Source organism: Lissotriton vulgaris, chromosome 6 (genome assembly GCF_964263255.1).
Source record: "Lissotriton vulgaris chromosome 6, aLisVul1.2, whole genome shotgun sequence".
NCBI classification, from domain to species: domain Eukaryota; kingdom Metazoa; phylum Chordata; class Amphibia; order Caudata; family Salamandridae; genus Lissotriton; species Lissotriton vulgaris.
This window is the reverse complement of record NC_141694.1, coordinates 1,675,385,551-1,675,410,062: the sequence shown is the minus strand read 5'-3', so window position 1 is coordinate 1,675,410,062 and position 24,512 is coordinate 1,675,385,551. Positions and strand designations below refer to the sequence as shown.

Genomic DNA, 24,512 nt, shown 5'->3' with positions numbered 1-24,512 from the left:
CAGAGATAAAAACACACAAGATGAATGGTATGAAGTCAGTTACAAGTGACTCATATTATTAGACTAATATATTTTTCAAATTAAAGAAAACTCTAACAACTGATTGCTTCAAAAGCATGTCTGTATTTTATTAGTTCTTACTGGTTTGTGTAAGAATCTCTGTGCATAATGACAACCACGAGATAGTCTTCATGTTTGCATGTGCCTTCTACCTGTGCTGCTACTTTTGGCACATGCATTGTGGGCTCTCTAGGCCAAGGCCTGCTGACTCCCTTATTCCATGAAACGCTTCTCTGATACTTCTGGCGTCAGTGCACACAGAACTCCAAAGGTTGCTTGGATATGCATCGATGGGCCTCTGGTAGCGGATATCAACCCCCTCAGCAAGTTTACAGTTACTGATTTCTACATTTTGCAGTATTCTCGACCAGCTCTTTGCAGATAGTATTTTCACCGCGTGAATATCTTCAGATGAAAATTGTGGCCAGAGGGCCTTGGTGGATAATAGTGTCTGGCTTTGAAATCTCTATTGTAATGAAACGCAAGGACTAAGCTGAACATATGCAATCCAGTTAGTGATGCATTGCTTCGATGTTGCAAAGATAATTGTGATATATAAAAAAAATAGTTTCTTCTCTTTGGGCCAGTTGGAGGTAAATCAGAAATACTGATTTATTAATAGCGAATTTTACCGATTCGCTATTAAGAAATTGGTATTTCCTATGTAGGTAAAGATTCGGTAAAAAATACCAAATCCTTAATATTTCTTATTACCGAATTGGTACTTGAGATTCGGTAATAAGGAATACCTACCCATTCATTTCTATGGTCTTGGAGGCCCATAGGAATGAACATGAAGAAGACATTCAATATTAGCGATGCGGTATTACCGAATCGGTAATACCGGGAGGTAATTCAATGGCGCCAGGGTGTCCAAAGTACACCCTGTTGCACCCCTGAAATGTGCATGTGTGCACATGTGGCACACATCCATGCCCTAAGGGCATGGTTGTGTGCCACATGGCACTTTAAAAAAAGCAAAAAATGTTTTTTTTTTTAAGGAAATCGGTAATTACCACCAACTTGAAGTTGCTGGTAATTACCGATTTTGTAAGGCTCAAAAGCACTCTTTAATGTTCTTCCTACATTGCATTTAATGAATCGGTATTACTGATTCCTTAAATGCAAGCGCAATAAGGAACCGGTATTAAGGAATCAGTGTTTACAGATTTCTTACCTACATTAGGAATGGCTAAATACCGGTCGGTAACGCTGAAATTTACCGAATTGCGGCATTACCGACCGGTATTTAGCCACCTACATCTGGCCCTTAGTTTAGGAGCTATGCATAATAGCCTTTAAAAATAACAACATTTTAAGAATAGTATTAAAGAGGAAATGGACAAGATTAAAAATAAATTTCTGCATAAACAAAATTATAAAATTACTAAAGAGCACGCAGTGTAGCGAGGAAGTACACAATCTAATGTTAAATATTAAAGTAGTGTATGAGGGAAGGAAAAAGCAGCTAAATATATTGCCTTCACCAATGTGTCTGATTTAACTTCTTAGGTATAAGGCTTAACCGCAGCCTGCACATAAAATAATAAAACACTTTAACCTGATTTTCACGCAATATTTTTTTCTACAAGAAATACTCTTCCAGTTTGAAACAAAGCTTGAAGTTGTCCCCTGGACCAGTCACCCATTACTGACTGATGGATAAAAGGAGAAAAACTCCTAGAATCAAACCAGTTTTAGCTATTCTTATTGTTCACGGGTTTTCGTCCTATATATGAAAAAGAAGAAGGAAAATGAACAAAAATGTTTTATGTTTATTCTTATTTTTAGTACTAAAGAAGAAAATGCATTAAACATTGAAAAATAATATTTGTATTCATGATTTTAGCAATGTTTGGTTAGTTTTACTGTTAAGGCAAAGACAAAAGATAAAGTTAGTGTTGTTTAATCGTTCAGCTTCCAGCAGTGATAAGGGTTTTGCTTTAGGCTAGAATTGCGTTTGTGAGTTATGGCTACAATAAGTGTGATAGGGTAGTCATGGGTACCCCAATCAAAGTAACTGAGGATGGGGTCCCTAGGGCCTTTGGAGGCTCAGGGAGGGGGGCCACACAGCCTCCCCCTTTAAACTTAGTTTCAGTCTCAGAGTATGGGGTCCCGGGACCAGCAATGGCTTGTGGAGAAAGACCATGCCCATGCCCCCTTTCTTTTTAAATAAATAAAATTAGCTCCAGGGTGGAAATGCTCAGAGAGGGGGGCTGCGTGTCCTCCACCTCCCAGTTTTACCACATTTTGGCCCTGGGGGTGGAACTGAGGGGGGGGCTTCTGCGTCCCCTCCACAGGGCCTTGGGGGGGGGGCAGGGTAAGCCTACCCTGCCACCTAATATTATCTTCTTTCTTTAAACTTCAGGGCAGGGAATTAAGGGCCAGATGTACAAAGCATTTTTTTGGTTGCAAATGGACCGATTCACAGAATTGGGCCATTTGTGACCACAAAAGTGCATTTTCAAATGTGCAAAATGCAATTCGGTAATTGTTACCACATCGCATTTTGCATTGCAATTCGGTATGTGGAAGATGCCTGTTTTGGGCATCCCTTTAATATACTAAATCGGTATGGTAGGTATTACTGTTTTGCGACCGAATTCTAGTCGCTTAAGAGTAATACTTTACCACCATTTTAAAAGTGATAGTAACCGATTGACAAATGGTAAGGGGTGCCTATTTAAAAAAAATTAAACTACAATGTTACATTTTTTTCTTTTTTAACGTATCCTTTATGTTTAAAAGAAAACAAATTGCTTTATTAAAAATCAATCACAGACATGGTAGTCTGTTGACCTCAGCCTGCCACTATCCTTGTGATGTCTGCGATTTCCGCATTATTATTTATGAGGTAGGTCGATTTGCAACCTACAAGGAATTGAGATTTAGAAATAAAGGATTTTGTACATTAGGAATACCTATATCCAAATTGTGATTTAGATATAGTCACAATTAGGAAAACAGTATTCCTAATGTTAGTTCATCTGGCCCCAAGTCCTCTAATCGCTGCAAGCAACATTCTCATGTTGTTGGCAGCCAATAAGAGTACTCCCACTCTTGCGGAAGTCTGACTCTGCAAAAGCAAATTGACCCAAGGGTAAACTGCTCCCTGGGCTAAACAGAAAGCTCTACTTTTAAAAATTGGGCATGAGGGACTGTTGCGAGAGTCCTTGGGACCCAACCGTCCAGATATACAAATATATTTGTACCTTAATTTATCAAAATCTACTGCATACATTTACTCCAAATCGCAAAAAGTACAATCTGTGGCTATCTAGCTTCCTATCAAATTTGGTGTAAATCCGTTCAGCAGTTTTGGCAGTAGTGCTTCTTAAAAAAAAGTCTATGGAAAATGCATGGGGATTTTGCGTTTTGGGACCCCCCCTCTTTTCTCAGCCCTCACTTGACGGATCACTCTTAAACTTTCCGTGCACAAACTAGATAAAAAAGAGAAACGTTTTTGAAAGTTTTGTGGAGACCCATGAAATGGCAGCAAAGTTATTAGCAAAACAATATAGGCATTTTCTATGGAAATGCTAAGCTAACTATAACTACCCAGTGGCAACGCTACTGATATATATATATATATATATATATAGCCGCAGCGCCAGCAAACAAGGGAGACGGACCACAGGAATCAGTCAAGGTAGTTTTATTTACAGCAACAACAGAGAACAGCTACGCGTTTCAGGCTACTTGCCGTTGTTCACGCTATATATATCCTCAACTTCTCGCTTTTACTCCCACTCATGCAGAACAAACGAGCGTGTTGATATAGAATATGTATTTATTGAGGAATTCTCTATACTTGCACTTGCACTTGCACTTTATTCATGACATCGTTAGAATTGCTCTAATATATCATGATGTGATATTGATGCGTGACATTAGCTTTTAAAATGCTTTCTGTTGAAATTATTTACAATCCTGTTCATCAAACTGTCGATTTGCTCCTTTTTCTATTATTATTATGGCACTTGCCAATATGAATTAGGTTGTATTTCTGTTATGCCTTTGTCAGCATTTTCCTTGTAATCTTAGCTTTCAATCAGCCATTTTTTGCAAACCGCCACATGTTTATGTATAATTTAGTTGCCATGGTTTGTTATTATGTTTATTTTGCACTATTTACGCCATTCAGTCCATTTTTTGAGCTGTTTAGGCTTTTAACAGCACTTTAAATTTACAATGCCTGCTGGGGCGCGTTATGTGAACAAGCTCCTTCACGGAGTGAAACGCGTCATGGAAGACATCAGTCTTTAAATCTTTTTAAATAAAGACCTAATTCTGCTTGCACGAATCTTAGGTGCTATGGCTCGTCATTGAACGGGGGGAAGAGGTCTATACCTGTTGTAATCCGCCTTGCCATTGGCGATCAGGAACTGGACTTTGAGATATATATATATATATATATATATATATATATATATATATATACGCTCCAGTTTACACCATGAAAACGAGTCACTCTGCAAGCGGGTGCTTTTACCGCGATGGTGTCCGCGGTCATATGACAGCTCTGAATTCCTAGTATTACCCAGCCGGGTTCAGGAAACAGCACTCACGAGCACAGCAGTTTATTAGCAGGGGCGTTTATTTCAGAACAGACGCGTTTCGGGAGAACACTCCCTTCGTCAGTATCCACATCCTGACGAAGGGAGTGTTCTCCCGAAACGCGTCTGTTCTGAAATAAACCCCCCTGCTAAGAAACTGCTGTGCTCGTGAGTGCTGTTTCCTGAACCCGGCTGGGTAATACTAGGAATTCGGAGCTGATATATATATATATATATATATATATATATATATATATATATATCCATCCCCATATCCAGTAGGTAGTTATTGTTAGGATCTAGTTTCCATAGGAAAAGTCTTCTTTGACTTGCCTATACCTTTGGTACAGTTTGACGAATCTTCATGGAATTTTCCCCAAAAAATTGTGCCGCTGATTCTAGTTATGCATGAAAGATTCAGGGTGATCTGTCCAGTGGGGGGGCCAAGAAAAAGGGAGGCCCAAAAAAGTGTGTTTCCCATGTTAATTCCCATAGGGATGTTAGACACAAATGCAGCCCGAACCGCTGAATGGAAATACACCAAATTTGGTAGAAAGTTAGATCTTGGTCCAGAAAGCGACCTTTTGTGATTTGGTGTAAATCCTTTTAGTAGTTTTCGAGATATTAACTGAAATCCAAATTTGGATATCTAGGGACGAGGATCCTCCTCGGATCTTCCTTCGATTTGTGAATCCAGGCGCCAACAGCAATGTAGTAATTGGCTGGCTGCAACCTAGGAGGAAAGTTGCAGCTGCCATTTTGTTCATTGGGACTCTGTTCCCAACACAGAAAATAATGTTACAAAGTGATGGAATGGCTCAGAGTAGAGGTACCCTGACTCCATGGGACAAATGGAGGACTCTGTGAAGGACCCCTCATGGGCAAAAAAGTGTCCAAAAACCTTTTGTTTTTACCACGTGAGGATCCGTCCTCCTACTCCGGTGGAATCGCCGTTCCATACCCTACTTAAAAATCAATCAATCAATCATTTGTAAAGCGCACTACATACCCGCGAGGGTCTCAATGCGCTGGGGGGGGACCGCTTCTGATCGAATAGCCAGGTCTTGAGTATCCTCCTGAAGGTCAGCAGGTCTTGGGTCTGTCGTAGGCTCAGTGAGAGGGTGTTCCATGTCTTGGCGGCGAGGTGGGAGAAGGATCTCCCACCGGTGGTTGCGCTTCGGATGCGCGGGACAGTGGCGAGTGAGAGGTCAGCGGAGCGTAGCTGGCGGTTGGGGATGTAAAAGGAGAGCCGTCTGTTGAGGTAGACTGGGCCAGTCTTGTGGAGTGCCTTGTGTGCGTGGGTGAGGAGCTTGAAGGATATCCTCTTGTTGACGGGGAGCCAGTGCAGGTTTCTCAGGTGGGGGGTGATGTGGCCGTGGCGTGGTACGTCGAGGATCAGTCGTGCCAATGCGTTTTGAATGCGTTGTAGTCGTTTGATGACCTTGGTCGGGGCTCCAGCATAGAGGGCGTTTCCGTAGTCGAGTCTGCTGCTGGCGAGGGCCTAGGTGACTGTCTTTCTTGTATCTGTCAGGTTCCATCTGCAGATCTTGCGGAGGGTGTTGAAGCAGGAGGAGGGGACGGCGTTGACTTGCTTGGTCATTGAGAACGTTGAGTCGAGGATGATTCCCAGGTTGCATGCATAGTCGGTGGGTGTCGGGGCTGCCCCCAGTGCCGTCGGCCACCAGGAGTCGTCCCAGGCTGAAGGGTTGGAGCCGAGGATGAGGACCTCTGTCTTGTCCGAGTTCAGCTTCAGACGGCTGGTCTTCATCCAGTCGGCGACGGCCTTCATTCCTTTGTGGAGGTTGGCTTTGGCTGTGATGGGGCTCTTGGTAAGGGAGAGGATCAGCTGAGTGTCGTCGGCGTAGGAGATTATGTTGAGGTCGTGCTGTCGGGCTACGTGTGCGAGCGGGGCCATGTAAATATTGAACAGCGTCGGGCTGAGGGAGGATCCCTGGGGTACGCCGCAGATGATCTCGGAAGCTTTGTAACGGAATGGGGGGAGGCGGACGCTCTGGGTTCTGCCGGAGAGGAAGGAGGTGGTCCAATCCAGAGCCTAATCTCGGATCCCTGAGGCGTGGAGGCGCGCGCGTAGTGTGCAGTGGCAGACGGTGTGGAAGGCGGCAGAGAGGTCTAGGAGGATGAGTGCTGCAGTCTCGCCGTTGTCCAGCAGGGTCCTGATGTCGTCGGTGGCAGCGATGAGGGCAGTCTCGGTGCTGTGGTTGCTGCGGAACCCTGACTGGGAAGGGTCCAGAATTCTGTTTTCTTCGAGGTATCGGGTTAGCTGTCTGTTGACGGTTTTCTCGATGACCTTGGCCGGGAAGGGGAGCAGAGAGATGGGCCGGAGGTTCTAGAGGTCTCTTGGGTCTGCCTTAGGTTTTTTGAGTAGGGCGTTGTTATCAGCGTGTTTCCAGATCTCTGGGAAGATCGCGGTCTCGAGGGAGAGATTGATGATGTTGCTCAGGTGGGGTACGATGGTGCTGCTTGCTCTGTTGAAGACGTGGTGCGGGAATGGGTCAGACGGAGAGTCAGAGTGGATTGAGCGCATGGTCTTGATGGTGTCATCGATGCTCACGCATAAAAAGCATACACTCACAGATCCACACACCTACTCACACACTCACTCACTTTGTCACACACACCCACACAACCACTCACTCACCCATGCACCACTCACACACCCACTCACAGACCTTCAGAACCACTCACAGACCCACACAGCTTTTAAACAACCACTCACACACCCACACAACCACTCACAAACACACATTCACACACCCATACAGCCACTCACACACCCCCTCACAGACCCTCTAAACTACTTATACAACCACAGAGCCACTTACACACCTTCGCGCACACCCACACAGTCCCTCTCACTACCATTCAAGCGTCTCCTCCCACACCCAGGTTGCAGGGACATTATAGTTAGGAAATAGCATTAAAAAACATAAAAATTAACTGAAAAAACAGAGGTCTTAGAGTTGTTATAGTTAGGAAATAAAATTTTAAAAACCTTAGAAATTCACTGAAAAAACCAAAGGTAACAGGAATTTTATAGTTAGGTTCAGATGGTATACACTCAAAACCATAGTAATGTAGCAGTTATAGTTATCTCAAGTAACTATAACTCTTTTCCTAAGGTAACTATAACTCACACCCTCTCCATGCACTGCTAATTTCCCCACATATTACATCACTCATGACATCTTCTATGACATCATTGATAATTTCACTGCAACATTTGCAGTGCAGTTATTGATGAGAAAACTGTGCATTATGGGGGAGCGAATTATAGTTACCTTAGGGCACAAGGTATAGTTACTTAAGATAACTGTAAGTGCTGAATTTATATGCTTTTGTGAATGTAAAATCTGAACTCTGACGTACGTCCCTGTAACCTTTTGATTTTCCAGTGAATATATATATATATCTATGTTAATTCATAAAAGTAGGCAGAAAACAGTACATGAACCTAGGATTGTTTTCTCATAAGGAATTAGTACCCTGGATGAATAGAGAAGTATGAAAGTACCCACAAATGTGTGCCTAATTACTAAGATTGATGAAGGGGCCAAGGCTTTTTTCCTCAGACTATGATTGTTCACAGTGACATAGATATCATTTTGTGAAGCTAGTACAAGAATGGTCCATAGATAATTTATGTGGTCAAACAGCTTCGGGGCTTCAGAGAACCAGAAAAAGATACAGCAATCCATAACCCAGAATTCAGACTGGAAGAGATAGAAGGCTCGAAAGCAGCAATTTATTCCTTAAAGCCTGTGATGTAACCACTTACCAACTTTCAAGTGTTAGTAAAATCTCAGAAAAATATATTCAATAGCTTTTGTCAATTTGTCAGTCTGCTTCGTAAACTACACATCCACATGTGGACCCGATGGTCGATGAATGGGGCTTATTAATGCAATAGTTTGTATGAGAAAATGGGGTGGAATGTGTGGCTAGGGTGGAGTAGTTACACTGGAACCAGTGCTTGTGGGAATGCTTAGGAATATTTTGCGAATTAAAATGTTGCTGCATTTGGATCCTGTTTTTAGGCCTCTTTGTAGGCTTGCGCAGGGACACGTTTTACTTCGATTCACTGGGAGATTGTTTATGCATAATCTGTAGTAATGTAGTCCACGCTGTATGATGAGGTTCAAGTAGGTTTGTTCAAGTAGATAAACATGTAGCTTAGATCCTGTACAGCAGCCACACCATGAACAGCCTGCTAGCTGCTTAGTCCTTCCACCAACTGTCACCACTCATACCCAGTCACTCAAGCATTCCACTCATGGCCCACAGACCAACATTCCACCGAGAACATTCACACTGGCTGAGCAGCTAGGGTAAACATAGCATAGTATATAATAACACAACATGAGAATACTACATAATCACCTTTCCTTTGTGTCTGGGAGTGACTAGTAAGGTAAGGTCAGGAGTCAGAAAAGTCAGGGAGAGATTACAAGTTAATTAGTAGGGATTTTTGATCATTCAGGACAGTTTTTGGGGATATTGTTAAAAAGCATGTAGCCTTTTGGGGTAACCTAGTTAATCAGAGAGGAGGCCAAATGGATTGTCTCAGAGAGTTGGGAAATGCAGTGAATATACTGAAAAAGGGGTTACGTGGGGGTTATGTCGGAGAGGACATGGTTTTTCTTGTGACGCTTTAGAGCTTAGAATCCTCAATGAAGCCAACAGTATTGATCTGCAAACATTCCAGTATGATCAATGCACAGCAATGAGTCATGAACGCTGTAGCAAAGACCTTATGAATAGATGTTTCCAAGGAGGGTTGGTGATGTATTTTTCCAGCACAAGACATAGCTATGATTCATTTTCTCTGATTCTTTCGCTACTCCACATGTAAATATGCTGCTAGTTCCTTCAACATCTACATATAGCAAAATAAATATTTTTAATTTACATTATGAAGGTAGTAACTTGCATTTTATTTCCTTTAGCTCAGTGAAGAAACAGAGCAAGCAGTGTTGGAGTCTCAACAACAGCAGGAACCTGAAAGCAATGAGCATGAAGATGAAAATGACAATGAAGATGTTTTACAAGGTGCGTATTTGAATACAGAAAATATTAGTTGCACTACGTTACTACTAACAGCACTTTGGTTGCCATATACCTGCGACATGCATTGTCCAGGTAGCCACAAGTTATGCTGTTACTTCATAAGGAAAACGAACAATTGATGGACAGAATGCCGAACAATGTCATACATTCACCCCAGTACAGCGATCTGGGCCTAAATCTATTGTTTGTTTTGCTCCCCATGCCATTCCAGTTTGAACCCAGCCATATGCAAATCAGTCTTGACCTTGCCCCCAATGGGAACAGTCCAGCCCAAACTGCCAGGCCATATCGTACCTGGACTGGAAACAAGCATCCCTAGGTCCGGTTTCAGGGTTTCACCCGTCATCAGCCAGGATAGCTTGACTCCAGTGGCATGGAGAACACGGGACCCAAGTGTAGACATACCCGTCCCACTCCGGGTGACACATGCAAAAACAACAATTGATGAACAAAATGCCGAACAATGTCAAACATTCACCCCAGTACAGAGATCTGGGCCTAAACACATCGTTTTTTTGCTCACCATGCCATTCCAGTTTGGACTCAGCCATATGAAAATCAGTCTTGACCCTGCGCCCAATGGGGACAGTCCAGCCTGAACTGCCAGGCCAGGTCCTCCTTGGACTGGAAACAAGCATCCTAGGACCGGTTTCAGGGTTTCACCCGTCATCAGCCAGGATAGCTTGACTCCAGCGGCATGGAGAGCACGGGACCCAAGTCTAGACATACCCGTCCCACTCAGGGTGACCAATGCAAAAACAACAATTGATGGAAAGAATGCAAAACAATGTCATACATTCACTCCAGTACAGAGACCTGGGCCTAAATCCCATCTTTTTTTTGCTCACCATGCCATTTCAGTTTGAACGCAGCCATATGCAAATCAGTCTTGACCCTTCACCCAATGGGAACAGTCCATCCCTTCACAAGGAGTATTTAGAGCTTGATTAATGGTGAAGAGAGAGCATAAGACTGTGATAGTATTGTTGTTCCATGTTGGCAAACCTGAAATCAGTCTGGATTACATAGTTGTAGCTTTCCTGTTTACCCAGAATACACCACTTGCACTTGCATCAGCTCAGGGAATGCTGGCTACTCCTGAGGAACACAACTGCTGTGGGACACGACCTTTGCCATGACTCTGGAACAACAAGTTCCGGAGTCATGCTATGCAAACAACAACTTGCCCGAACAATGACGCATGTGCCTAAAAGTAACAATAAATGACAGAAGACTGTGTTGTGATGGCTCCAGTTTAAGGGTAGCTGGAGGTCACTATAATAGTAGGCCAACCTTAAATCTACAAAAAGTGTAGTGAAACTATTGCAGACATTTGTCCAGGGTTGTCAACGTTTTTATTTTAATCCCTCTACCTCAGTCAAATATTTTGATAACTTTTTACTAACTGTATGTTGTAAAACCTTTTCGCCATTACCCTGATGATTTGTAAAGTATTTTGCAGATCAATTTGAAAGACGAGCCAGGAAAGTATTACTCACAAAGTAAAACAGATTAATGATAAATAAATAGCTTGTGGTTGGCCATGGAAAAGGTTACTACAGATTCATACAAACTCATGTAGTGCCTAGTTGTGCACTTCCAAAAGAAGTGTTTGGTTTCTCTTCTGCCTCAACTTGAAGAACTTCTGCCTCATTTGTAGAGCAGCGTTCACCGCTTCTGACATGCAGACTGCATTTAAAGCCACTGACATGTTGTATTCATATTTATGTTTGTAAAGTTTTGATTTACAATTTTGAACAGACTTACCTTTATGAGTTTAATCACAAGGTTGTTCTGTGAATTTAGTATGGTTGTTGTGAAATCTAAGGTAGGAGAAACACAATTTTCACATTATAGTGTCTGCAATAGAGCATCTGTGTCTCCTCTTTCAACACCACTATGAGTGGAAGATTATAGCACATTGGCAGGTGTGGAGAATGCGATTCATATCTTTTAATAGGGGTGGAAGGATCTTCCAGCAGGACTTGAGTGTGCATCACAACATTGGCTCCACAACTGTATTCTGGTTGGATTGGTAGCCATTAGAACGATCATCAAGTTGGTATGGATTCCATGGTTTTAAGTTTGCAACTTGGTGTATTACAGAGCTTGTTGGCCGATGAATGTGTTATAAATTTGAAGCGGATATTTATGCAGAGAGACATTAAAACATTAATAGTGGTGCCCATATCCATTTTGTCTCCATGACCGACATAAACTCTAGACCTTTTATCAGAGTCCTCAAGTGATAGCTACATTTGGTGATCCAGAGCAAGGATTTCATTGAAAGGTTTTCAGACAGCTACTATCATTCTATAGTAGCGTCTCTTTCAGTGCTCACACATCCAAAGAACCTCAGGAGACAAGTAGATTAGCTTCTTATCATCATTTGTTTAAAATGTACATGGAAGCAGAGAAGCCTATTCAAACAGGCATTTTGGAGTATGTAAAGTAATATTCATGTAGTTCTCTTTTATTTACTCTTACAAGCCTATGTGATTTGGCCCCAAAACATATAAAATGAGAACAACATTAGAATATTCAGGGAAACGTCAAATACAATAGAAAGGGCTGTGCCCTCATCTCAATTTCTCTATTGGGCAGAACGAATTTTTGGGGTTGATTCACAAATTACTCTTAAGAGTACATACAAGATCACTGCTGTAGTACTGCTTACCATGCTCATAAATGCTTAGGAAAAAAAAAGTATTCACATTATTATAAAACCAAATGTCAACAGCACTATCATGGATATTGTCATCAGTGATGTTGTCAATAATGTCATTTAAGATGTCATTATTTGTCTCATCACGGATAACAATTAACATGCCTATTAAGCATTCATAAGCAGTGCAAGACGGGGACATGACTTACGATTACTTTACCTAAACATAAGTGGTTAATATAAGTGGTTGTTTTGCTTGCTGTTGTTTTGTGACCACAACTTTACTTCAACTGTGTTTTTTAAAGTGAATTTCAGAAGTTTCTTATAAACCTATATTCAGGTGCTATAAGCAAAGCTAACTGTAACTTCACGCTCCGTGAAGAATCTACATTGAGTGGCCAATTGCTGCTGAGCACAGCCTTTGGCCATGCACAGTGAAACTTTGCCTCTTGACCTTGGATGGCCATTCCATTACAGGTTCCTAAGCCACACTGCACATGTTTGCAAAGGTTGGCCTGAGGGCCTCAGCCAGGCTATGTGTCCAACCCACAAATGATGGTCAAGCCACCCTCCATGCGACCAACCTGCCATGGGTGGCCAACCGATGGGTGACAAAGCTGTTGACGGGAACTCCTGCTGCCCTCGGCCTTCAGTCATGCACAGATGTTCCTTGATGCAGGCTGTGGCCTATGGCCAGGCCTGCAGTCATCCTGCTTTGAATTATGGTTATGCACTGCCTTTGGATTTGTCCTGACGGACATTGGCGGGGTGCCTGTGCTTCCCACAGGCCCTGTGACTAACCTTCCATGGGCGGCCCACCCCTTCTGTGCATGGCCTTTGCCAATGAGCAGTGGAAATTCGCTTCAAGCCTTAGCTTACAGTCAGCCCCGCCCCACAGGAGGTCAAACCAAGGACCAAGTCCTCTTGTAGGTTTGCCGACCCTTGCCCTAGCTATTGACAAGCATCGTAGGGCATTCTAGGGATTAAAAATCCTACTGCCGGGTCAGTGAACCCCACAATATAATCCTCATTTTTTTAAATTTTAAGGTTTGTAGGGGTCTTTTTAGGCCACCTCTTCATAGGCCTGCCCCCTTACATGCCCTTTTCTTTTTCTGGGCTCGGGGGCAAAGTCACCATGTCCTGTAATGGTAGCCGCAATACTTTTCTCAACTTATGGTAAACCAAGTATAGAGCTTCAGTCTGAGGACCTGGGCTTGGGCCCACAGACCTGAAATTAAAAGTGGGGAAAAAGCATCCTCGTTCAATAGGGTGTGCTTATTTATTTTATTTTATTTTCGATCCACGTAAATAAGCATACCCGATTTTGCAGATCTTCTTGGACTAATGATACAGAAACCTCTTTTTTAACCCTTTCAAGCTCACCAAAAATTGTTTTAAACACAAATCTCTCAAAATTCTTTGCATGGGTTTGCATTAAACCAATCAAAGCCACTTTCTTAATTAAACTTTCTTGCTAAGTTTGGTGTCATTACTTTCATAATTTCTTCTGTTTCTGAGAGCAAAGGATCCTATGGGAATTCAAATGTGAAATATCACTTTTTTCATGCCATCTCTTTTTTTTGACCCTCACTTGATACATATGTGCAAAACTTGAGTTCACTGACCCATCAATGTGATAAATATCGATTTTGAAAAATATTGAGTTAAAAATATCAACAACAAAAATATCGACTCCTATACTTAAACAGGTAAGTACAAAAATATTGACTAAAAAATATTGATGTAAAAAATATAGAAGTATAAAATATCGACTTCTACATAAATATAAAATAATATATATTAAATATTACATTTAATTTTAACGAAATAAAATAAATGTATGATACATTTTAATAAAATATAGCAAATAAACTTAATAAAAAAAGACACACAAACATATTTATACATATATTTACTTTAAAACAATTAATAAACTATTAGTTTTAATTTATGTTAAAAAATGTAATTATAGAAAAAAGTATATATCAATGATTTAAAATAGAAAAAAACAAAAATCTATAATAAATGAAAACATGAGTCTATTAAGAAATATTTAAACTTACATTTCACTATACAGTCAGTGCAACTGTAGAGATAGTATTGGATAGCAGAGGGGTAAAAATAACTATTCCTACTCCAGTGAGTGCAACAGTAGGGTAAGTGTTGGATAGCGGAGTAATTAAATTTACTATTCAAATTTCTGAGTGCAACAATAGGCAAAGTGTTGGATAGCAGAGGGGTCAAATTTACTATTTCCTCTCCAATGAGAGCAACAGTAGGGAAAGTGTTGGATAACCGAGTGGCACAAATTACTATTCCCACTCCAAAGAGTGCAATAGTAGGGAAAGTGTTGGATACCAGAGGGGTAAAAATTACTATTCCCACACCAGTGAGAACAACAGTAGGGAAAGTGTTGGATAGCAGAGAGGCATAAATTGCTATTCACACTCGAACAGTTAAAAAAACAAAAAATATAAAAATTAAGAAAAATGATAAAATATCAATAAATACAATTTAAAACATTAGAAAAAATATATATTAAACATTCAAAAAACATATCATATTAATTACTCATAATAAATACCTACACATATTATATAAAATATAATAATAAATAAATTAAACATTCTTTTAAACTAGAAAATATTTACAAACAAAAACATTAATTAATAAATACATGTAGTAGGGGGGGAGCTTTGCGCGCAACCAAGATGGCCACGTGAGGACAGGGCTCCCGAGACCCTCGTAACCTCCCGCATATATCCTGCTGACTATCCTGACTTCTATATACGTCTTCATGAAGACGAACCACTGGGGAGACAAAAACTGCAACCAGAATCCAGATCGGACCCCGGGAGCCGGAGTTATGGCGCTTGGAAGATTGCGGCCTATGCCTCCGGGATGCCCGGCTGTGGAGTTGGCATGGTGCCCGAGGTGTAATCGAATAACATCGGCCTGAGGTGGCGGAGACGGCCGGTCCGGTCCACTTTCACTTTCGGTTTTGCCTACTGGAGAGACCCGATATTGGGAGTGCCTCCCTCTCGCCGAAGGCAACTGTCTGGCTTGGCACTTGAGTGTGTGTATTTCACGGATTGACCTGCCCTGGAGAGAAGCTCGAGCCGTGTTCTCGGGCTGATTCTGAACTTCCACTCGAGGGACCTTTGAGGCCTCCATCTTTTCACTCAGTGTGACTATTCCAAGTCGACCCACGTCGATTGCTGCTGGGAATAGCCTACCACTCTTCAGCCGCTTAGTTTGCTCTTTGTCACCCGTTTGGGACCATACCTACTACTTCCCACAATGGCGGGGAAACCAGAGGGGGACAAACATAAGTCTAAGCCCACACGGCGGGTTGGCTATACCCAAAATAACATCATGGATCGCCATGCCCAGGCTAAGGTATCGCCCAGTGGATCGGGTAGGTCGCTAGAGGGAACGAGAGATCTACTGACTTCAGCGGCCCAACCGACCCTACAAGATGTCATGGCCGCCATCGATGGGATCAGATCGTCTCTCGCCCACAAACTCGACAAGGTGGCGATTGATGTGAATCTGATCCGCACGGACCGAACGAAAACCAATTAAAAAGTTAAATCGTTGGACATTAAGACTTCCAGTCTGACGGGCGACGTTGTTGAGATACAGACGGAGGTTTGCACTTTAAGGGCCTCCAATGACCTCCTTGTGCGTCGTCTGAAGGATTTTAAAGGAAGGACTAGGCGGAACAATGTCTGTATCATTGGAGTTCCGGAGAAGTCGGAGGATCCGGCAGCTGACCTCTTCGTGGAGAACCTCATTGTTAATCACCTTGCACCCAAGGGACTGAGTAATTTTGTCACTGTGGAACGGGCTCACAGGGTTCCGGGTGGTAAACCCAAAACGGGTGCCCCACCGCAGCCTATGATAGCACGGATTTTCAACTTCCGTGATAGAGGCACTATCCTGCAGGCCTCGCGGGCAGGTGGTCCCATTAATTTTGAGAACTCTACCATCAGTTTCTATCCAGACTTTACCCAATCTGTTCAGAAACAGAGACTTGGTTTCCTTGGGGTAAAAAAGAGACTCCGTGAGATGGGCCTCAAGTACGCCATGCTTTTTCCGGCCAAGTTGCGAATTGAACATGCAGAGCGGACCTATTTTTTCGACAGACCGGAAGTGGTGGCCGACTGGCTGGATGCTCTACCAACCCATCATCCGCAGGACGGGCAGACCGGCGGTACGAAGGGCGGATCGATGGACCAGGAATAAGCGCTATCATTGTCTGGTTCCTGGGGTCTTTCGGGGGCTTCGAACTATGGTGCACTATTTGTGTAGTATGATTCTGTGAGACATTTGGGGGAGTTGCGGGGCTATCGGTGGGTCTTTTTCCTCCTCTGCTTGACTTTTTGTAGCTTAGTTTAGATGTGGAGACGACAGGCACACTGCAAGTTGGGGTGGCTTTCTAGTCTTATGCAGGGGTGCAGGGTGGGGGGGTTTGTAACGGGTTGTTGGTGGGGGGGGGAGGGGGGATTTGTTGGTATTCCAGCTTGTTTTTCTGCAAGGAACAGTATTGCAAGACTTTCTGATTGAAGTGCTGAGTTCTTCTCGCGGTTGGATCTTTTTTCTCTTGTGGGATGGGGGTTAGGGTGTTGAGGCTTATGAGCTGGAATGTGAATGGGTTGGGGGATAGGATAAAGCGTGGAGTAGTGCTGCAACTATTAAAACGTCACTCCCCGGATGTGGTCCTACTTCAGGAGACTCACTTGATAGGAAATACATGTTATGCCATGAATAGGAAGGGGTATCGCTTGGTTGCCTATGCGGAGTTCTCCTCAGGCTCCCGTGGGGTGGGTATCCTTATTAAGAACTCTCTCCCGTTGGAAGTTGATGCAACTGTCCTCGATGATAGAGGGCGTTATGTCGTTCTTACTGGTCGATGGGAGGGCAGGACCCTTTCCCTGGTCTCCGTCTATGTCCCTCCTGGCCTACAGTCAACTACCTTTGCGGACTTGGGACGGGTTATCCTTGCTCTCCCCGAGGGATCATTGCTCCTGGGTGGTGATTTCAATGCGGTTGTATCTGGTATTTCTGATAGACACCCACTTAGGGACCTCAAGGGGGCGCAGAATAGGCTTCATGAATTCATTGATACTCTAGGCCTGGTAGATTGCTAGAGACTGTTGCACCCCTCTCAGCGGCAATACACATTCCATTCTGGCGCTCATGGTAGCCTCTCGAGGATCGATTACGTTTTGGTACCTGGTGCACAGGCACCTTTTGTCACTGAGGTTAACCATTTGGCTCGGGGAATATCTGATCATTCTCCTTTGTGGCTTCGGATTGAATTGTCTTCGGGGACCGAGGGGCGGGTGGCCCCAATCAACCCTTGGTATCTCCGCAGCCCTAAAACTCGTCACGATTTGATAAAGTCACTTGATCAATATTTTTCAGAGAATGAGGGCTCTGTTTCGTCCGCAGTGTCGCTTTGGGAGGCCTTTAAAACAGTTCTCAGGGGCCAAGCCTTGTCGCTGATTGTGGGCGTTAAGAGACGAAGAGATGAGGCTGTAGTGAAGGTCGAGACTGAAATAGAAGACCTGGAGTTAGATCTGGAAAAGGAGGTCACCCGCGCAAAGACACATGTATTGCGATTAAAACAGTTGGAATACAGGGCGTTGGTTACAGATGCAGCTAAGGCCATGAGTCGAGAGCAACAGGGTCATCTATATGATGTGGGAGATAAAGCAGGTAAACTGATAGCATGGTTGGATAAGAGGGACAGAGCTAGTCGTGTTGTGCCTGAGATTGAGACGGCGAGTGGCGTGCGGGTCGCGGACCCGGTGGAGATTGTTGAGTGCTTTGCGGATCATTTTCGGACGGTGTACTCCCCCGTGTCGGATAGGCCGGAGGAGGACTCTCATTTGTTGCTGCGGGACATTGCTCTGCCGAGTCTTTCAGATGCAGATAGAGAGCAAATGGATAGTGCAATGACTGCTGTTGAGGTAGCCGTTGCGATCCGCTCCTTGCGGTCTGGTAAAGCCATGGGTCCTAACGGGCTGCCGATAGAGCTATACAAGCTGCGGCCCAAACAAGATAGCTCCCTACTTGAGAGATATGTTTTTAGAGTCTCTTGAACGTGGTTCTCTCCCCCGGGAACAGCGACTTGCGACGATTGTTGTTATACATAAGGAGGGGAAACCGAGGGACAGGTGTGGGTCGTACCGGCCTATATCTCTTTTGAACGCCGAGCCTAAGATTCTTGCAAATGTACTGGCCAATCGATTGATCACTGTTATTAGCGAACGAATCCATCCGGATCAATCCGGTTTTATTCCCCATCGAAACACTGCGCTGAATCTTAGGCTTCCAAAGCAATACAAAAGAATCTTAGGCGTCTGCACGGAGTTCTCGTGAGGGCTGCGACGCTACGTGAGCCGGCCATTTTGGCGTCCCTAGATGCCACGATGGCTTTTGATACTATTGAATGGCCATATCTGTGGGTTGCGTTAGCTAAATTTGGGTTTTGTCCCGGTTTTATCGGCTGGGTGCGACTTCTTTTCGAGGATCCCCTTGCGCAAATTGTAGTGAACGGTCAAGTCTCTGTTCCGTTTGGTCTTGGGCGCGGTACTCGTCAGGGGTGTCCCCTGTCACCGCTCCTGTTCGCCCTGGCTCTCGAGCCCCTCGCTGCTTCGATCCACTGGGAGCCCTCGATGAGGGGCATTCGGCGGTCCCCTGAGTATGAAGATCGCATCTCGCTCTACGCAGATGACATTTTGCTATATCTGACCTCGCCCAAGAAGTCGTTGATGGTTTTCTGCGATGTACTGGCCTCTTTAGGTAGAAACTCTGGTTTGATTATCAATTGTGCAAAATCCTATTTGTACGTTCTTTCTGGTGACGTCCCCCTCCTTCCCCGTAACTGCCCCATCCAGGTGACGCAGACGGGATTTAAATATCTCGGTATCTGGGTCTCTATGGACCCTGTGACTCTATATGAGCGGAATCTTCTCCCACCTCTGACCAGATTGAAGCAGGACGTCGCGGGTTGGCGTAGACTTCCGCTCTCGCCGTTGGGACGTGCGGCCCTCTGTAAGATGCTGTCTCTGTCTCATTTCCTTTATGCCCTCCAAAACACCCTTGATATAGTCCCCGCTAGTTATTTTCGTAAAGTTGAGGGTCTTCAGAGGAAGCTGATTTGGGACGGTAGGCCTCGCATTGCCCTGGCCAAACTAACACTCCCGTGGTACGACGGGGGTATTGCCCTACCGGACATCAAACGATATTACTGGGCGTCTCAATTGGGGGCCATTAATCATGGTATGTATTGCTCCGGATTGAACCCTGCTTTCGCTATTGATCGATGGCTGCTGCCTGGGGATAACTACTATACGGCACTATACTGTAATCCAGTGGTCAGGTCATTGTCTGGGCCTACGAAGACGGCAGTTCGTATATGGCAAGATGCAACTAATTCGATGGGATGGAAGGACCGCTTGACTTTAGTGACCCCACTTTTCGACTCTGATAGTCTTGGTAAACTGTGGAAGACAAAGGGGTTGGATAAGTGGGACCTCATTGGTATTAGCAAGGTGGGAGACCTCTGGGTTAAGGGGCAAGTGAAATCGTTTGATACTTTAAGGACGGAGTTTGAATTAGGGAACTCGGAGTATTTCTGCTATGTCCAGGTTCGCCATGCCTTGATATCAGTCTTTTCGATAGGGGAGGCTGTCCCTGAGTCGTCCCCGCTTGAAGACAGATTGCTAGATGGTCACGTTCCAGACAGCACTATTTCCCTTGTCTATAAAAAGTTGATCAACGATAGGTCGGATCTCCTATTGCCCTTACGTGATCTTTGGGTCCGTGACGGCCTCGAATTAGATGACGAGGACTGGCAATCGGCGATCTCCTCTCCCAGGGAGGTCGCGATTCCAGCGAGACTTCGGCTGGTTCAGCTTAAGATTCTTCACAGGGTGTACATCACAAGCCTTCGTCTGGTTCAGATGGGCTTCTCCGAGGAGGGTTTGTGTAGGCGGGGATGTGGACAGGTGGGGAAATTTCTTCATATTATTTGGGAATGCCATGAAGTTGCGGCTTATTGGAGCGGGGTGTATGATGTAATGAAAGAGGTTACGGGTATTGCTCACTTACCGGAGGCCAGGATCTGCTTGTTAAATGTCTGGGAGCCTACGGATTACAACGTAGCCCAGACCAAGTGGGCGACCCTGGGGGCCATGATTGCTAAGCGTGGTATTGCACAATTGTGGGGTCCCAGAGGCCGCCTACGGTTGAAGTATGGAAGGAAAACATGGACTGGTGCATGTTTAGGGGAAAAAACGGTATATCTGGCCAGGGGCCGCCCCCGGAAATGGCATAGAGTGTGGGGGCCATGGAACAGGTATCGTGGAGACATATGTACACCACCTGCAGTGGATAACATCGATATCCCACTCTCCCCCTGACCCCACATTAATGTTTGCTTATTGTCTGCTTACCGCTTCGCCCCTGTACGCCTCCCTTCCTTATAGTGATTACTGATTGTTTGATGTACTGTTTATCCGACCTAATTTGAACAAAGCACTCTGTATATTGTTTCTTGCCTTGCTTGTTATACTTAATAAAAATAAATATAAAAATAAATAAATACATGTATTTATTTTATTTCTTACCCTTTAACAGCACACCAATAACAACACACTTCAACATTTTGAATGACATTTACTTCCATAATTAACATAGTTAATCAATAAATTTTTTTAAAAAAAAGAATAAACTTGAATTAACTACACAAACTTTAACACTAATGTCCACAACACACACCTAAATTAAACTGTAAAATAATAAAACACAATTAAAACTTATTTTTAAATTAAAAACTATTACTATTTTAACAACGAATTATAAAGTAATTAAAATGTATTTAATACCCTCCCTTTACCCATTTAAAAGTTAAAACAACACACACAAAATAAACAATTACCCAAAATAAATATCAAATAATTAACATTAATTAACAACTATAAATACATTAAACACAAATTACTTCCCATGCATTACCCCTATAAACACCACTGCACACACCTAAAACTAATTCTACAATTGCCATAATAAATGTTTCGTTAATTTATTAATACAATTAAAAAATAATTATTAATAGAAAATAAACTAATCAACACCCTTTACCCCTATCAACCCCAACGCACTCACCTAAAATTAATTACAGAATTGCTTTGATTTAATACCAATTAATGAATTTTAATTAAGAACCAACTATTAATTCATCAATTAAAAATAAATTACTTCCCACCCTTTTACATCTATAAACACCAAAACAAACACCTAAAATTAATTACACAATTACCATAATTAATGACCAAATTAATTCAAATTAATTAACCAATTAATAATTCATCAATTAAAAATAAATTCCTTTACACCTATAAACCTCAAAACACACACCTAAAATTAATTACACAATTATCATAATTAATTACAAATTACATAATTATGAATTAATAGCAAATTAAGTAATTAATAATTTACTTCACACATTTAACGCTATGACATCTCAAATAAACAAATATTAATAAATAAAAAATAATCCGTTCATTTAATATAATTAAATTGCTTCCCACCCTATTAACCCAGAACCCGCTACGGAACTAAAAACGCAAAATTAAAATTAAAATAAATTAATAACTATGAAAAATGTAACACATTCATTCATTAAAAATACAAACCATTCTTATACAAAAGAAATACATCACATACATTTAAAACATATACTTAAATACCTGACACTAATTAAAAAATCAATATTTTTAACAACTATATTTTCGCAAACGATATTAAACGCTTAAATATTTTTTACATCGATGTTACTTACCTTAAGTCTATATTCTTGACCACAATATTCTTGCTATCGATATTTCTGAACCACTATATTTCTGACTCGATATTTGTGCAACTCAATATTTTAAACTCAATATTCGGTCTGCACACCCAAAACTTGCTATACCGAAGCCAAATAAATCAGTTGAAAGTTTTTATTGAACCGTTTTGTTCCAGTATGTCTATCGACATCACAGTTATTAAGAAAAGAAAATCCCCTTTCAATGGAAACTGTAACCTAACCATAACTACATATTGGTTATTGACAATGTGTAATATACAAATCCACTGATACACTGAAAAACACACAATGGTTAACGTATTATGGTTAGCTTTGGTTACAAGACCTTAACATAGGTTGGAAAAATCTCAGGAACTCTTGAAAAAAAATACAATGAAAGTACAGGTTTGTTTTCAAATTGGAACATAAATTCAATGAAATACACCAGTCATGGTAGGTAATCTAACCAAAACTCCCGCCCCTTCATGCACTGCAGCCTACATATTGGCATCACTCTTGCCATGTTAAAAGACGTCATTGATGATATCACTCATTAAATTTTCTATGATAGTGCTGCTGACATTAGAATGTGAACCATTAACATTCTTTAAAAAATAGGCATCAAAAGGACCTCTAACCAGGAGGGGTTGACTTTATAGGAATAGTTGTGGGCCTGGGTGAGACATTCACCCTACTGTGCAGAGATGAAGTCCATGTGCAGCAGGGAAGGGCCACACATGAAAGTTAGATGCAGGTTCTGACTGACGACCTGGCCCTGAGACCCACCACCACTGTGCCCATTTGAGGGCCATCTGCAGGAGGGATTGGCCACCATTGGATGGTTTGGTGCATGGCTGGGCCATAGGTCCCACCCTGCAGTCAACCACCACAGTGAGGGTTGGCGCCAGTGGCACATTGACAATGCTGCACATGGCCATGGCTACTATGGCCCAAGGATTCAATAGGCCCCAGCCCTAGCCCCAGCCCCAGCCTCATTGACAGCAGTACACTTATTTTTGGGGGATTTGAGAGAACCAACACATAAAATGGCAGTGGTGACCCCAATACTGATACTGTTACCAAATACCCTTTGCGCCATTACAGGAGTCGAAGACTGCTCACAGCAGGATTTGCCTGCACAGAGGTTTGGGTGCCAACCCTGCAGCTTGCAGCAAGTCTCCTATGTGCACAGCCACTCTACGCCAGTCCACTTAATTCTATGCCACTTTACTCTCCGCCATTCCACTCCACACACTGCCAATCTATGGCACTCAATTCCTCTCCAATCTGCTCTACGCCACTCTACTCTACGTCACTTCATTTCACACTATTCCACTCCATGCCAACCTATGCCACTCTATGCCACCCCACTCTACTTCACTCTACGTCATCCCACATCACTTTTGCACAACTACACACACTCTATGCTACTTTATGCCACTCTATTCTATGCCATTCTGTCACTCTAAAGTATGTCACTCTACTCTACAATGCTTCACTCATCTCCACGCACTGTACTATATGCCACTACACCCTTCGTCATTCCATTCTATGCCACTCCACTCTATAACAATATATATGTACCAGCTATGGTACTTCTGGGGGGTGTGCAAGCGTTTTGAAGATCCTCTTACACTTGGGTCTAGGTGGGTTTTTGTATAGAACAATGAAGGTTTGTAAATATTTGGTGTAAATAGTGTTTATTTTTGAAGAGTTGTATATACATTTCATCAAGGAAAGAAAACATTGGATAAAAAGTTTAAATAAAAATTACATATATAGGTTTTTGTCCCCTCTCTCAACAAACTGTCTTCGGATCTAGATGCTCAATCCTTAGTAATGTTTAGTCCCAATACTGAACAAATCTCCAATATGAAGAATACATTTCTATACTGACCAGATATTTATACATTATGGTAAGAAGAAAAGATGGCTGCAAATTATTTGTGCTCTTGTAAACAGTTGGACAAGCCTTCCTTATCCTGCTTAAATCACCCTCAAATGTCTAATAATTGAGCCCTGTCTGCATTTTCTACCAAGTTGTACCCAAGAAACTGGGTACATACAACATGATCTTGGGTCTGAGCACTCACAAGAAAAAAATCAATGACCTGCATTCTGAAGTTATGCCATATTATTCAAGAATAGAAAATAAAGATAATGCAGCAACAAGAAGTGGGCACTTGTCACATATCTGGCTGCTACCTTTCCTATGCTCTTCCTTAAAGACAAGAAATACACACCCATCCTACATTTTAGATATCAGAAACTGATATGATTC

General features: G+C 42.6%; 1 protein-coding gene across 1 annotated transcript in view; it reads left to right on the top strand.

Moving 5' to 3' along the window:
- PACC1 (proton activated chloride channel 1) overlaps positions 1-24,512 on the top strand; it is a 160,323-nt gene that overhangs the window by 9,998 nt on the left and 125,813 nt on the right. The window contains exon 2 of the mRNA XM_086927851.1: positions 9,581-9,683. Within this exon, the coding sequence (XP_086783977.1) occupies positions 9,581-9,683 (103 nt within the window). The remainder of the gene's footprint in view (positions 1-9,580; positions 9,684-24,512) is intronic.